General features: G+C 56.5%; 1 protein-coding gene across 1 annotated transcript; it reads left to right on the forward strand.

Moving 5' to 3' along the window:
- Positions 1-5,782: 5,782 nt before the first annotated feature.
- LOC309799329 (alpha-1,3-mannosyl-glycoprotein 4-beta-N-acetylglucosaminyltransferase-like protein MGAT4E) lies at positions 5,783-10,334 on the forward strand (the record flags this gene model as incomplete). Its single annotated transcript, XM_082612277.1, is given in 6 exon segments — positions 5,783-5,793; positions 6,308-6,360; positions 7,656-7,789; positions 9,239-9,635; positions 9,638-9,792; positions 9,795-10,334. Coding segments are annotated over 6 exon segments (1,290 nt in total).
- Between the last annotated feature and the right edge of the window lie 503 nt (positions 10,335-10,837).

Genomic DNA, 10,837 nt, shown 5'->3' on the forward strand with positions numbered 1-10,837 from the left:
AGGCCGCCCCCGCCCCTCCCCGCCTCGCGTCCCGAACTTCCGGTAGCGACCCCAGCCACGGGATTTCGTGGCTCCAGACGGCGCAGCAGCTGTCGGCTCCCCGCGGACGCGTCGTGACGCTGAGAGAGGGTCGGCCGCCGGGCGGCCAGGGGACCATAGTGATGCTCCGGGAAGGAGTGCTCGGTCCGCGGCCGCTCCTCCCGCGGGGACACGGAGGCGCTCCCAGCCCTTTATAACGTGTGTTTACATGCGCGGAGGGATCCAGCCAGCTGACAGCGGCGCCGCGCCGGTCCTTCTTTTTTTAAAGAGCCCGGCCGCGGGCGCTGATTGGCCGGCCGGCGTGGGCGCTGATTGGCCGGCCGGCGCGGCGCTCGGGGGCGGGACACGCGCCTCATTGTCTGCTCCGCGGCCGCCGGGCTCCCCAGTGGCTGGGCTGTGCTCTCGGCCGGAGGTCCGTGTCTCGGTGCAGCTGGCAGCGAGGCAGGGGCGGGCCGGCGTCGCGGCCGGGACCGGGGCCGGTGGGTGGCAGTCCCGGCGGCCGGAGCGTAACCGAGCCCTGTCCGGGTGCCACGTCTCCAGGAACCCCTCCTCACCCGGGACGACACCCCGCCCCGCCGGGCTCCGTCTCCAGCCGCCGCCTGTGTGCGGCCCCGGAGCCTCGCACACGTCCCTGGGGTGTCTATCCTCCTCCTGCCCGCTCAGCCCCCAGGCTTCCCGAACAGCCTGCCCGACCCCGGGTGGGGTCGGGCAGGCTCTGCATCCTGCACCCCGGGCCGGCCGCCCGGTGATGGGGTGCCCCCGCGTTCCTTCCGGGCGCCGCAGACTCGCAAACCGGGGGGCGACCTGGTCCCGCGCCCACCTCCGGACTGGGCTCCGGGAGCGGGGAAGCCGGCTCCCCGGCGGCCGCGAAGGGGGCGGCCCGCGCGGCACGTAGCGCACGTGGAGGGCAGCTCCCGCCCCGAGGCCGCCGCCGCCTCCGACCGCTTTCCTGGCGCGCGGGGTGGGCGTGCGTCTGCCTTCCGCCTGGCCCCCTGCCTCTGCGCGGCGTCCCTTCCACAGCGCCCGTCCCTCCCCAACGCTGCTGGACCTCCTCTCTCCTCTCCTTTCCCCTAATTTCACCGACGCACAGGCCTTTCCTTGGCCTCCTCACGATCCAGCTCGGCCCCTCCCTCTAGTCCACTGTCGTCCTCTCCCACCCCTTCGGGGGCCCTGGAATGCTTGGTGTCAGATGTCCCCTGTGGAGACAGACCCACAGACCTTGAGATCTCAGGATGAGCTGCCGCCTTGGTGGCCTCCTTGTTTTGCTTTATTTATTTTGTGCACTCCCACGACGTCTCTTTATTCCTGTTCCTTTAACCAGGTATTTGTCTTTTTCCACTGCCGTCCCTGCCCTCTTGCCCTACACAGGCAAGGGTCTCCACCGGATTGTAAACCGCTGGAGGGAGGGAGTCACGGTCTCCAGCCCGGGACCAGGCACGTGGTAGGAGCTCCACACGTTTGTTGAAGGGGAAGGGAAATAGCCTTTAGTGTCTGTGGCTCTGTCTGGCCGAGGATGGAGTTTTGGGCCGGACAAGGAGGAGAATCTGGTTGCCCAGGGGAAGCAGGAAGAGGTCTCACAACAGATCAGTGTGTGTATGGGGGGAGCCCACGCACTGGGATGCGCCCCTGACATTCCCCAGCTCCCCTGCCCTGATTATTTCCCTGGAACCAGCAACCCTTCCTGCTCTGCTGGACGTCTCTTTGGTGGGACTTCTGTGCTCCCGGTTCTGCCCCAGCCGCAGCTACGGGGGCTGCCCTTGCAGATCAACTCCCACGGAGACAGGGGTCTCATCCCTGGGCTTCTGTCCCTGGGAGGCTGGGCCTGGGGAGGCACCTGGTAATACCTCTTCCTCCTCCGCATCCGCTCTTCCTCTCCAGTCCTGGGACCCCTTCTCTCTGGCTCAGCCCAAAGGGATCCAGGATCAGGACTTTGGTTTACCTGGGTGTGTGGGTCCCTCCCCAGGGAGCCTCAGTCCTGGTGCCGCCAGCCCTGCCCATAGGGCTGGGGCGGGGCAGCAGCGTTAGCCACACTCCCTTCGGGGTGTTTCCTCCCATTCAGGTTGGGCCACTTTGGAGGTTCTGGAATCTGCTGGGAAAAGCTGAGAGGCAGAGAGAACTCAAGTTCCCTGTTCACACTGCAGCCGCCACCGTCACCCCTAAGGAAGGTCTCTGGACTGAGGACCCCTCTCAGCATGCTCTAGGACCTTGGATGGTTGGAATGTTTGAAATTCTCTGCATCCGGGATGAAAGTCTTGCAACAGGAATAAAAGGACTTCTACACTAATTATATCTGAACTTCCCAGAGCACTCCCAAATCCACCGTGCTCATTTGAAATCTAGTGTTCAACCAAATCCTGTCACATGTTGTCCGGCACAGGGTCTGACACAAAATCCTAATGCCGAGTCCCTTTCTTCTCTCCCCTGGCAGGAGGGGATGCTATTTGAGCACCTAGAGATCCTGTGCGAGCAAGAATAAGACCACACCAGCGGCGTAATTCATAGTCTATTGGACGTACCAACCCTGTGAAGTAGATGGGGGGTACTGTCACCATTTCTTAAATGGAGAAACGGAGACTCAGAAGAGTTTATTAGGCAAACACACAGGTGACAACAGAGCTAGGACTGGAGTGGGAACACTGGAGCCTGTGATCTTCCCTAAACACCAAGCTGAGGAAAGAGGACATGGAAACCCCATCCCAAAGCTGACCACCAGCTGGCCCTGCAGCTGCCAACATGTGTCCATTCTCTCCCCTCTAAGCCACGCTGGTTTCACACTTTCTGGACTGTTATCTGTAGTACCTTCGCTTACATTCTAACGGTTTCACAAAACAATACTTGCCCTTATACAGTGATGCACGTGCCGGTTGAGACTCATGAGGTTGGTTTTGTAACCTGTTATGGATTCTGACCCTCAGTTGGAAAAAAATGCTGCTTGGAGGTTAGTTTTTCCTGTTGTTTGCTAGCTTTCAAGAAGATGTAGCTGCAGTGGTTTCTTCACACCCACCTCACCTCAAGGTTTGGCCATTGCTCCTTGCCATGTCTTCCCTACATCCTCCAGAACGCTGTCCACGTCACATACAAGATCAATCCCTATTGCTTAATCTCTTCGGTCTGCTTTGTACTGTTTATTATTCACTTGGCTGCAATCTTCTATTCATTTCCCTCCTACCTCTCTGCCCACAGCCCTTCAACTCAAGGGGTCACTTTGTGCCCCATCTTTTCAGGTTCCCAGTTTAATAAGACCAGGACGTAGCATAGTCTTCGAGTCTCCCAAGACCTGACTTAGAGCAGAGGCCAAAGACTCAAATGCCTTCAGGGGACAGAAATAAATGAGAGAAACCAGCCAGGTGGACTCTGAAGAAGAGAATGCACGTCTGGCTACCGGGGCCATCACTGCTCAGGCCAGGGTGGCAGCAAGTTGCAATTTTTCAAGAGAAGCCAGAAGTCTAATTATTTATACAATCTCTCCTAATTTTTAGATGTTCAATCTTCAAATTTCTAAAAAACAGTGTGTGGGCCAACCAGACGTGCTTGTGGTCCGAGTGTGTTCTGGGTGGAGCCACCTCCCTGGAGAGCCTGGTGGGGTGATGAGTTTGCTGACCTTCGGGGAGAACAATGGTTACCAAGAGAGCACCAGTGGGAGCACCAGAGAGAGATGCCGGAGGGATAGAGGTGAGCTCCTGCCCATCTCCCCACCTCCCTGCCGGGGCTCACGTTCATGCTTCTAGGCTGGAAGGAGAGCTCTGACTTCCAGCAAAGTCTGGAGCCCACACCTGGGACACACCATGGCAACAAGCACAGCATCTCAGACGGCTCACCCCGATCTGCGCTGCTGCCGAGGGGCCTGCCAGGGCTTGTTTAGTATTTATTTTCATTTTACGTCACTGTGCTTCAATTAAAAAATACGTATTTTCCCCTCTTCCTCCACTGTTTGCCCCCTCTAAAGCCCTCAGAGGAGTGCGAGTGTTTAAGGAGTGTGTAAGAGTCTAAAAGTAAAAATTTGGGTGGGGATTTAGGAATAAAGGGAGATGGGCGTCTCAAATATGACAGAAAGGAAGGCAGTGCTGGTCTCCGTGTCTGAAAAACAGTCACTGTTAGCACACAAGTGCTGACATTTATTGAGTGCTTGCTGTATGCGGGGCATTTTCCTGTGGGTGATTTCTTCTCATCCTCATAAGAACACTGGAGAGTAGCCATCGTTATCTTTAGTTTCTAGATGAGGAACTGGGGTTCAGAGAGACCGGGTCATGTGGCCAAGGTCACATGGCCAGTAAGTTTAGCAGAAGCACATTCTGGCCCGAGTCTGAGTCTGAGTCGAGAATCTGAGCTCTTAACCATTGCGCACGTATTGCCCTTCTCTGTTGTACTGCCCGGTCCTCCTGGCACTGCTGTGTCCCTGGCACCCAGCACATGTTTGTGGAAGAGATAGATGACCACTCACCGTATCGCATAATCCCGATAACTAGTGACTTAATGCATACTTGTTGAGCTCGCTCTCTGGGCCAGGTACTGTGCGAAGTGCTGTGGATGTGGCATTGAATAAAACAAAGGCCGGGCCATCAGCCTAGGGAATAGAGACAGACAGCGACACATACAAGGAGGATAGCTTCTGGTAGAAAGAAATGCTAAGGAAAATAGAATACGCGGTCGCGCAACGGGAGGACGGGAGAGGTGGCGAGAGGCGACTTTAGCCACGATGACTGGAGGCCGGAGAAAGAACGTCTGAGCTCCGATGTGAGTATAGGGAGGGGTCGGTTCTCGGAAAGTCTCCGGAGGAAAGTTCGAAGAAGAAGACCAAATGCAAAGGCCTGAGTTGAGAAACAGCTTGGTTTGTCCAAGGGATGCTCCCTCCCCCAAGGGGGAGGAGGGGCGGGGAGGGTGGGGGGACGGGAGATGGAGTCAAAGAGACAGATGGCCAGTCAGGCAGGACCCAGGAGGCTGTGGTCTGGAGTTCGCGAAGGGATATGACTTGGTCTACAATGTAAAAGACCTCTTTGCCGCGTGGAGGGAAGGTTGCAGGAGAACAAGGGTGGAGGGGGGGACCAGTTAGGTGGTGGCAGTGGTCCAGGCAGGAGATGATGGTGGTGTGGACTCGGGTTGTAGCAGCAGAGATGGAGAGAAAGGGTCGTATTCCGGATGCATTTTGAAGGAAAAGATAACAGGACTGAGTAGATTGAACATGGAGTGTTAAGGAGAGAGAGGCTTTGAGGATTTTTCCCATGAGTAGCTGGAAAAAATGGTGGTGCTCTTTACTGAGATGGGGAAAACTTGGGGAGGAAAAGATTTGGGAAAATAGGAAGAGTCTATAATTCTATTTGGCTCTGTTAAAAGTAAGATACCTGTCATCCAAAAGGAGGTGGTGAAGAGTCAGGTAATTTGGAGCTCAGGACAGAGGCCAAAGCTGGAGGTGAGATCAGCCCTAGGAGTTCTCAGTGTGTGCATGTGTGTGTGTGTCTGTGTGTGTGTGCGTGTGCACGTATATATGAAACGTACGTATATATGAAAGGATGTATGTAGACACACACCTTATATGTGTATGTATGTACACACGTGTATGCACACGCCTGTAATGTACACAGCACCTAAAGCCACGGGACTGGGTCAGAACCCTGGGACGCTCGACAGTCACTGGCTGGGAAGAGGAGAAGCCAGGGAAAGAACCAGGAAAGGAAGGCCGGGCTGGCGAGCGCTGCATGGGAAGGGTGTCTCAGGGAGGAAGGGGCTGAGTGAGATGCAGGAGGAAATGGCGGCGAAGTGAGACCGATGATGACAACACAGCTTTCCAGGGCTGTTGCTCTTGAGGGCTGCAGAGGGATGGGGTAGGATTTGGAGAGAACACGAATTCGGGGAGGGATTTGCTTTCTGCTTTTTTTACCCACCGGAAGATAGCAGATGTCCTTTTTACAGTGCCAGGAATGGTCCAGTAGAGTGGGAGAAGTGGCAACGTCGCAGAAGTGAAAAAGGGTAATTGCAGGGGTGACGAAGTCAGAAGGTGAGAGGGAACGAGAGTCGGGAGCCGACCCCCGAGGGCAAGAGGGACGGGGTAGAGGGAGGGCGTGCTGGGGGGCAGTTCTGTGCTTCTCAGGTAAGCACCGCCCACAGGTAAGTCCTGGCCGGGTGTAGCCCTGATGATGGGACAGGTGGCAGGACACAGAGCAACGTCACAGAGGAGCTTAGCTCAAGGCTGGAGAGCTGGGGGGAGGGGCCCAGTTTGCTGCGCGGGTCCTCAGCACCCCAACTCCTCTTTCTCTCTCTCCTGGTCTCCCAGGAGCCTGTCAAACTCAGGGCTGAGCGAGGGCAGTGCTCCCGCTGGTGTGACAGGTAAACCGCACAGGAGGGGCAGAGGGAACAGGGCTGTTCCCTTGAGGGTGAATTCCTCCGGCTATAGTTGCAGAGCCTTTTATTCAGTCAGTATATGTATCCACGTTATTTATGTTCTAGAAAAAAGAAGCCTATTTCTGTTACATGTAGTGGTTTGTATCTGAATGACCTATCTGACTTAAGGAATCCAGGCAAGGAAAGTTTAAGCCTTCCTACCATAAATAAGTACTGTTTCTGTAACTCTTATCAAAAAGCTAAATGGTTAAGGGAGGGAAGCATGGTTACCTCTACCAAAATACTAAAATGGCAGGGAACCATGAAAATGGGGAAATTAGAGAATAGTATAGCCTTGGGAGCATAGAAATTACTACGATTTCTTTCCTTTTGTGTCCTGACTAGGCAGACAGATGACCAAGAGTGGGAGACAAGGTATATCAGAGCCTTTCCTCTGATCATTTAGAAACAATCAGAAAAACATATTCTCTCCGGAGAAAAGACACTAACAGGGAAAAAAGCACACAAGTGCTTTTGAGTCTGAGCCAGCCTGAATTCCAGCAGCCCACCACTCACAAAAGGATTTTTTTTTTTTTTTTTTACTCTGAGTTAACAGAATCGTGTTCTTTTTTTGTTGCAGGGCATGGGCTCTAGAGCGCGGGCTCAGTAGTTGTGGCACACCGGCTTAGTTGCTCCGCGGCATGTGGGATCTTCCCGGACCAGGGATCGAACCCGTGTCCCCTGCATTGGCAGGTGGATTCTTAACCATTGCGCCCCAGGGAAGTCCCAGAATCATGTTCTAATCAAGGTCTGTGAATGAGATTAAGGATTGGGATAAATTAAGGAAGCCCTTTACAAGAAGTAAGAAAGGCACCAAATTGCTTAGCACTTAGCAACACTTCAAGTTCAGCTATTTTAATAAATTGTTTGACTTTTGTTTTAAAAAGTAGGGGTGGGTGGTGGCCATCTTTCTAAGATAAACGGCCCTCATCACTGAAGGCCCAGCAGACTGTTACCATTTGAACAGGGGGAGCCCTGGGGAAGTGGAATCTCCAGACAAACCTAAAAAGAGAAGGCAGCAAACGTCCCAGGACAGGTGGCCTCCCCTCTTGAGGCCGGGAAGAAGGCTCAGGTTCCCAGGTCAGACAGACAGGTGGGCCTGGGAAGTGAGTTAACCGTGGTGAGAGGAAGGCTGGAACAGGGCCGTCGGGAGGGCCAGCCTCCCAGGAGTCCGGGAGGTGGAGGCGTGGACCAGGGAGCACCCCCTGCCATCCTGTCGCCCTCCTGCCCTCTTGCTATAGGAGCTGCCATGCAGGGTTTCGCCCGGCACTGCTGCATCACCTTGGTGGGCGGCGGGTTCCTGTGGCTCTTGTTCACTCTGAAAGTCCCCAGGGAAGTTGAAGACGACCAGAACAGGATGGCTATCGAAGCCCAGGTAGCAACAGTTGCTCTCACTGTGGGGATTAAGGGTGTGTGGTGGGTGTGGACAGGTAGAGTCTTGGAAATGCCCTGTACCTCCCACCGGAGAGCAGGAGGCTCTGAGGGGGCTGGGGTGCGGACCTGGCCAGACCCACTGGTCCACACAGAAGCTGCATTTCCCCCCATATTTGTTAAGGTAAGGAAGACAGCAAATACTGCTTGAGCCCTGGATACTCTGGCCAGTGGTCAGACATCCTGAGAATGCGCTGGGCTTGCTCTGGGGAGACTGACCCGCTCTTTCCCTGGAAAGGCTCATGGGAAACCACTAGAGGCTAAACGCTGTTCTTTTTATGAAAGGAGGACCAGGCGGTGCCTCTGCCAAGGCCGCAGGAGGGCAGTTATAGGAGAAGGAAGGATCTGGAGCCACTAGAAGACTGGCAGAATCTCACCTTTGGAAAAAACCCAGCAGAGAAAGAAGAGTGCGTTCCGAGGAGGGGAGTGGGCTCCCCAGGGGACCAGAAGCATCAGGAGAAGGAGGGGCTCAGAGGGAAGAAGGGGGGAAGGCGAGGGGCAGCGGGCCCGGCCGAGAGTCCTCTCCCTGCCAAGGCCTCTGTGTGGAGGGGGAAGGAGGGAAGAGGTAACGCGGCCGCTGCAGGAGGGGGGGATCACTGCGTGAGAGAACCCTGGGGGGCGAGGGGGCCTTCGGGCCACGTGTCCAGTTCACCAGTGTTGAGCTCAGGGGTACAGGGACCCGCTGGAGGCCACGTAGTCGGTGGCAGAGCTGAGACAACAGTCTTGGGCTCCTGACTCCCAGGAGAAGGGCCTTTTCTAGTCGATCTCCTTTAAAGGAGAGCTTTGGAAAGATGAGCTGGGTAAAGTCAAAAGGAATGACAATGACTATAAAAATAGCTAATATTGGGAATTCCCTGGCGGTCCAGCGGTTAGGACTCGGCGCTTACACTGCCGAGGGCACAGAGTCGATCCCTGGTGGGGGAACTAAGATCCCACAAGCCGAGTGGCACAGCCAAAAATTAAAAAGGAAAAAGAGCTAATATTTATTGAGCACTTAAACCATGTGCCACAAAATTCCGGCTCAAAGAAGCCTCAGAGGCCCGTGGGGACGCAGCTCCCCAGCTCAGGCACCTGGTGACCTTGTTAAAATGCAGACTCTTGCTTCACTAGATTCTGCATGTCTAATAAGCTTCCAAACGGGGCGATGTTGCTGGACTAAGGCCCACACTTTGCGGAGCGAGGACCTGAACCTGCCCTCTGGGGTGGGAAATAGCCCAGCAGCGAGGGCGGAAAGACAGCCGGTGCCGCAGAGCATCCACCCGGGCTGCCTGCGCGCTGACCGCGCCGCGGGCCGCCCCGGCGTGGCTGACGCTCGGCACCTGCTCGAGGCGCCCCGGCCAGACCGCAGCGGCCTCCCGTACACGCCGCTCCCCGTGTCCGCGCCACCTCGAAGGTGCAGCAGAAGCGCCTCACGGTGCTGGCCCACCTGGCGGGCGCTGGCCTGACCTGGCTCAGGGAGACCGTCCTCCGCATTTCCAGCCTCTTTGGCCCCCAGATCTCGGTGGGGCAGCTGCTGCTGATCCACACCCCGCCAGAGGCCTGTCCCCCCCGAGGGCGGCGTCGGGGCGGGGGCCTCTTACCAGGAGCCCTACTCCCACCGGACCACGCCTTCCTCATGAGCTGCGCCGCGAAGCTCTCGGAGTACTTCCTGCCGCTGGAGGACGACGCCTTGTGCGCCCCCAACTTCATCAGCCACATTCAGTGGAAAGTGGACACCCTGGGGTCCCAGCGCTGGGCGCTCCTGGAGTTCTCCAACCTGGGCTTCCTGGGCAAGCTCTTCCGCAGCGGGGACCCCCGGTGCTGGCCCACTTCCTCCTCCTCTTCTACAGGGAGGAGCCCCTTGCCAGGCTCCTCCGTCACTTCCGCACCCTCCTGGCCCAGAAGGACCCGATCCTCTGCAGACCGTTCCTGTTCTACCACTGGGTCCCCTACCATGCGCCGAACGACACAGCCAGAAGGCCTCGGGCACGCAGAAAAAGAGCCCCTACGCCCCTGACAACCCACCAGGAGCCGTGTTAACCGACATGAAGGTTTTGGAGGTCCATCTCCCCTGGGAGGCCTACAGTCTGGACGAGTCCTTCTTTTGGACCCACAGTGTTAGCGCAGGGAACCCCCTGACGGCCATCCTGAAGCACCCAGCAGACCTGAGGAGGGTGCCGGTGCTGACGGGCACCAGCGTGGACGGCAGGCACGCCCTGGAGAGGGGGCAGGCGGAGCCGGGCTACGAGCCCGAGGGGACGCCACGGCGCTGCGCCAGCCTCACCTTGCTGGGCCAGCTCCTGGACGGGCGGCGGGATCAGGAGGTCGTTGCACAGAGCATGGGGCACGCGGTGAGCTGCCTGAGGCTGGTGGCTAGCACTAACCAGGTGGGTGGGCTCAGCATCAGGCACATCTACCTCTGGGAGGAACATGCCAGGGACGTGGGGGCAGCTCAGGAGGAAGACAACAAGACGATGAAAAATTACAACCTTGCAGCTATGTCATTCTAGCCTATCTGAGTGACCTGGAGGCGGGGTGGGGATGCCAGGGAATGAGGGGCAGAGAGGGAAGACGTGGTCATTCTGGTGCCGCCGAGATGTTAGACCTGTTCGTTCCTTTTTCTACCCAAACAAACGACTCTTATAGGCTGTCTTTTCCTGGGCTGGATATAGCTTAGCCCAGTTTGGGACAAGGCCTTGGTCATTCCCAGAATCTGTCCCTGGGCTGCTGAGGTCAGCACAAATACAGGGTGTTGGTGTGTGTGTTCACACATAGTTAGAGGCCAGGGGTGAGGGGGTAGCAGGAGGGGAAATCATGGCCAGGCCCTGGAATTTACGTCATAAGAAGCCAAGGAAGGGCCTCTCATCAGAAGTCGAACTCTCTGAGGCTCTGGAATGCAGCAGATGGACGCATACCCATAAAACTAAGCCCCTGACTCTGTCTTTTTAAGCTGTTCTGTGGCGCCAATCTAGTTCCCTTCTTCCCTCACAAACGAACTCGGGCACAAATAGCT

Source organism: Mesoplodon mirus (assembly GCF_964341445.2).
Source record: "Mesoplodon mirus genome assembly, chromosome: 3".
In the NCBI taxonomy this organism is placed as follows: Eukaryota; Metazoa; Chordata; class Mammalia; order Artiodactyla; family Ziphiidae; genus Mesoplodon; species Mesoplodon mirus.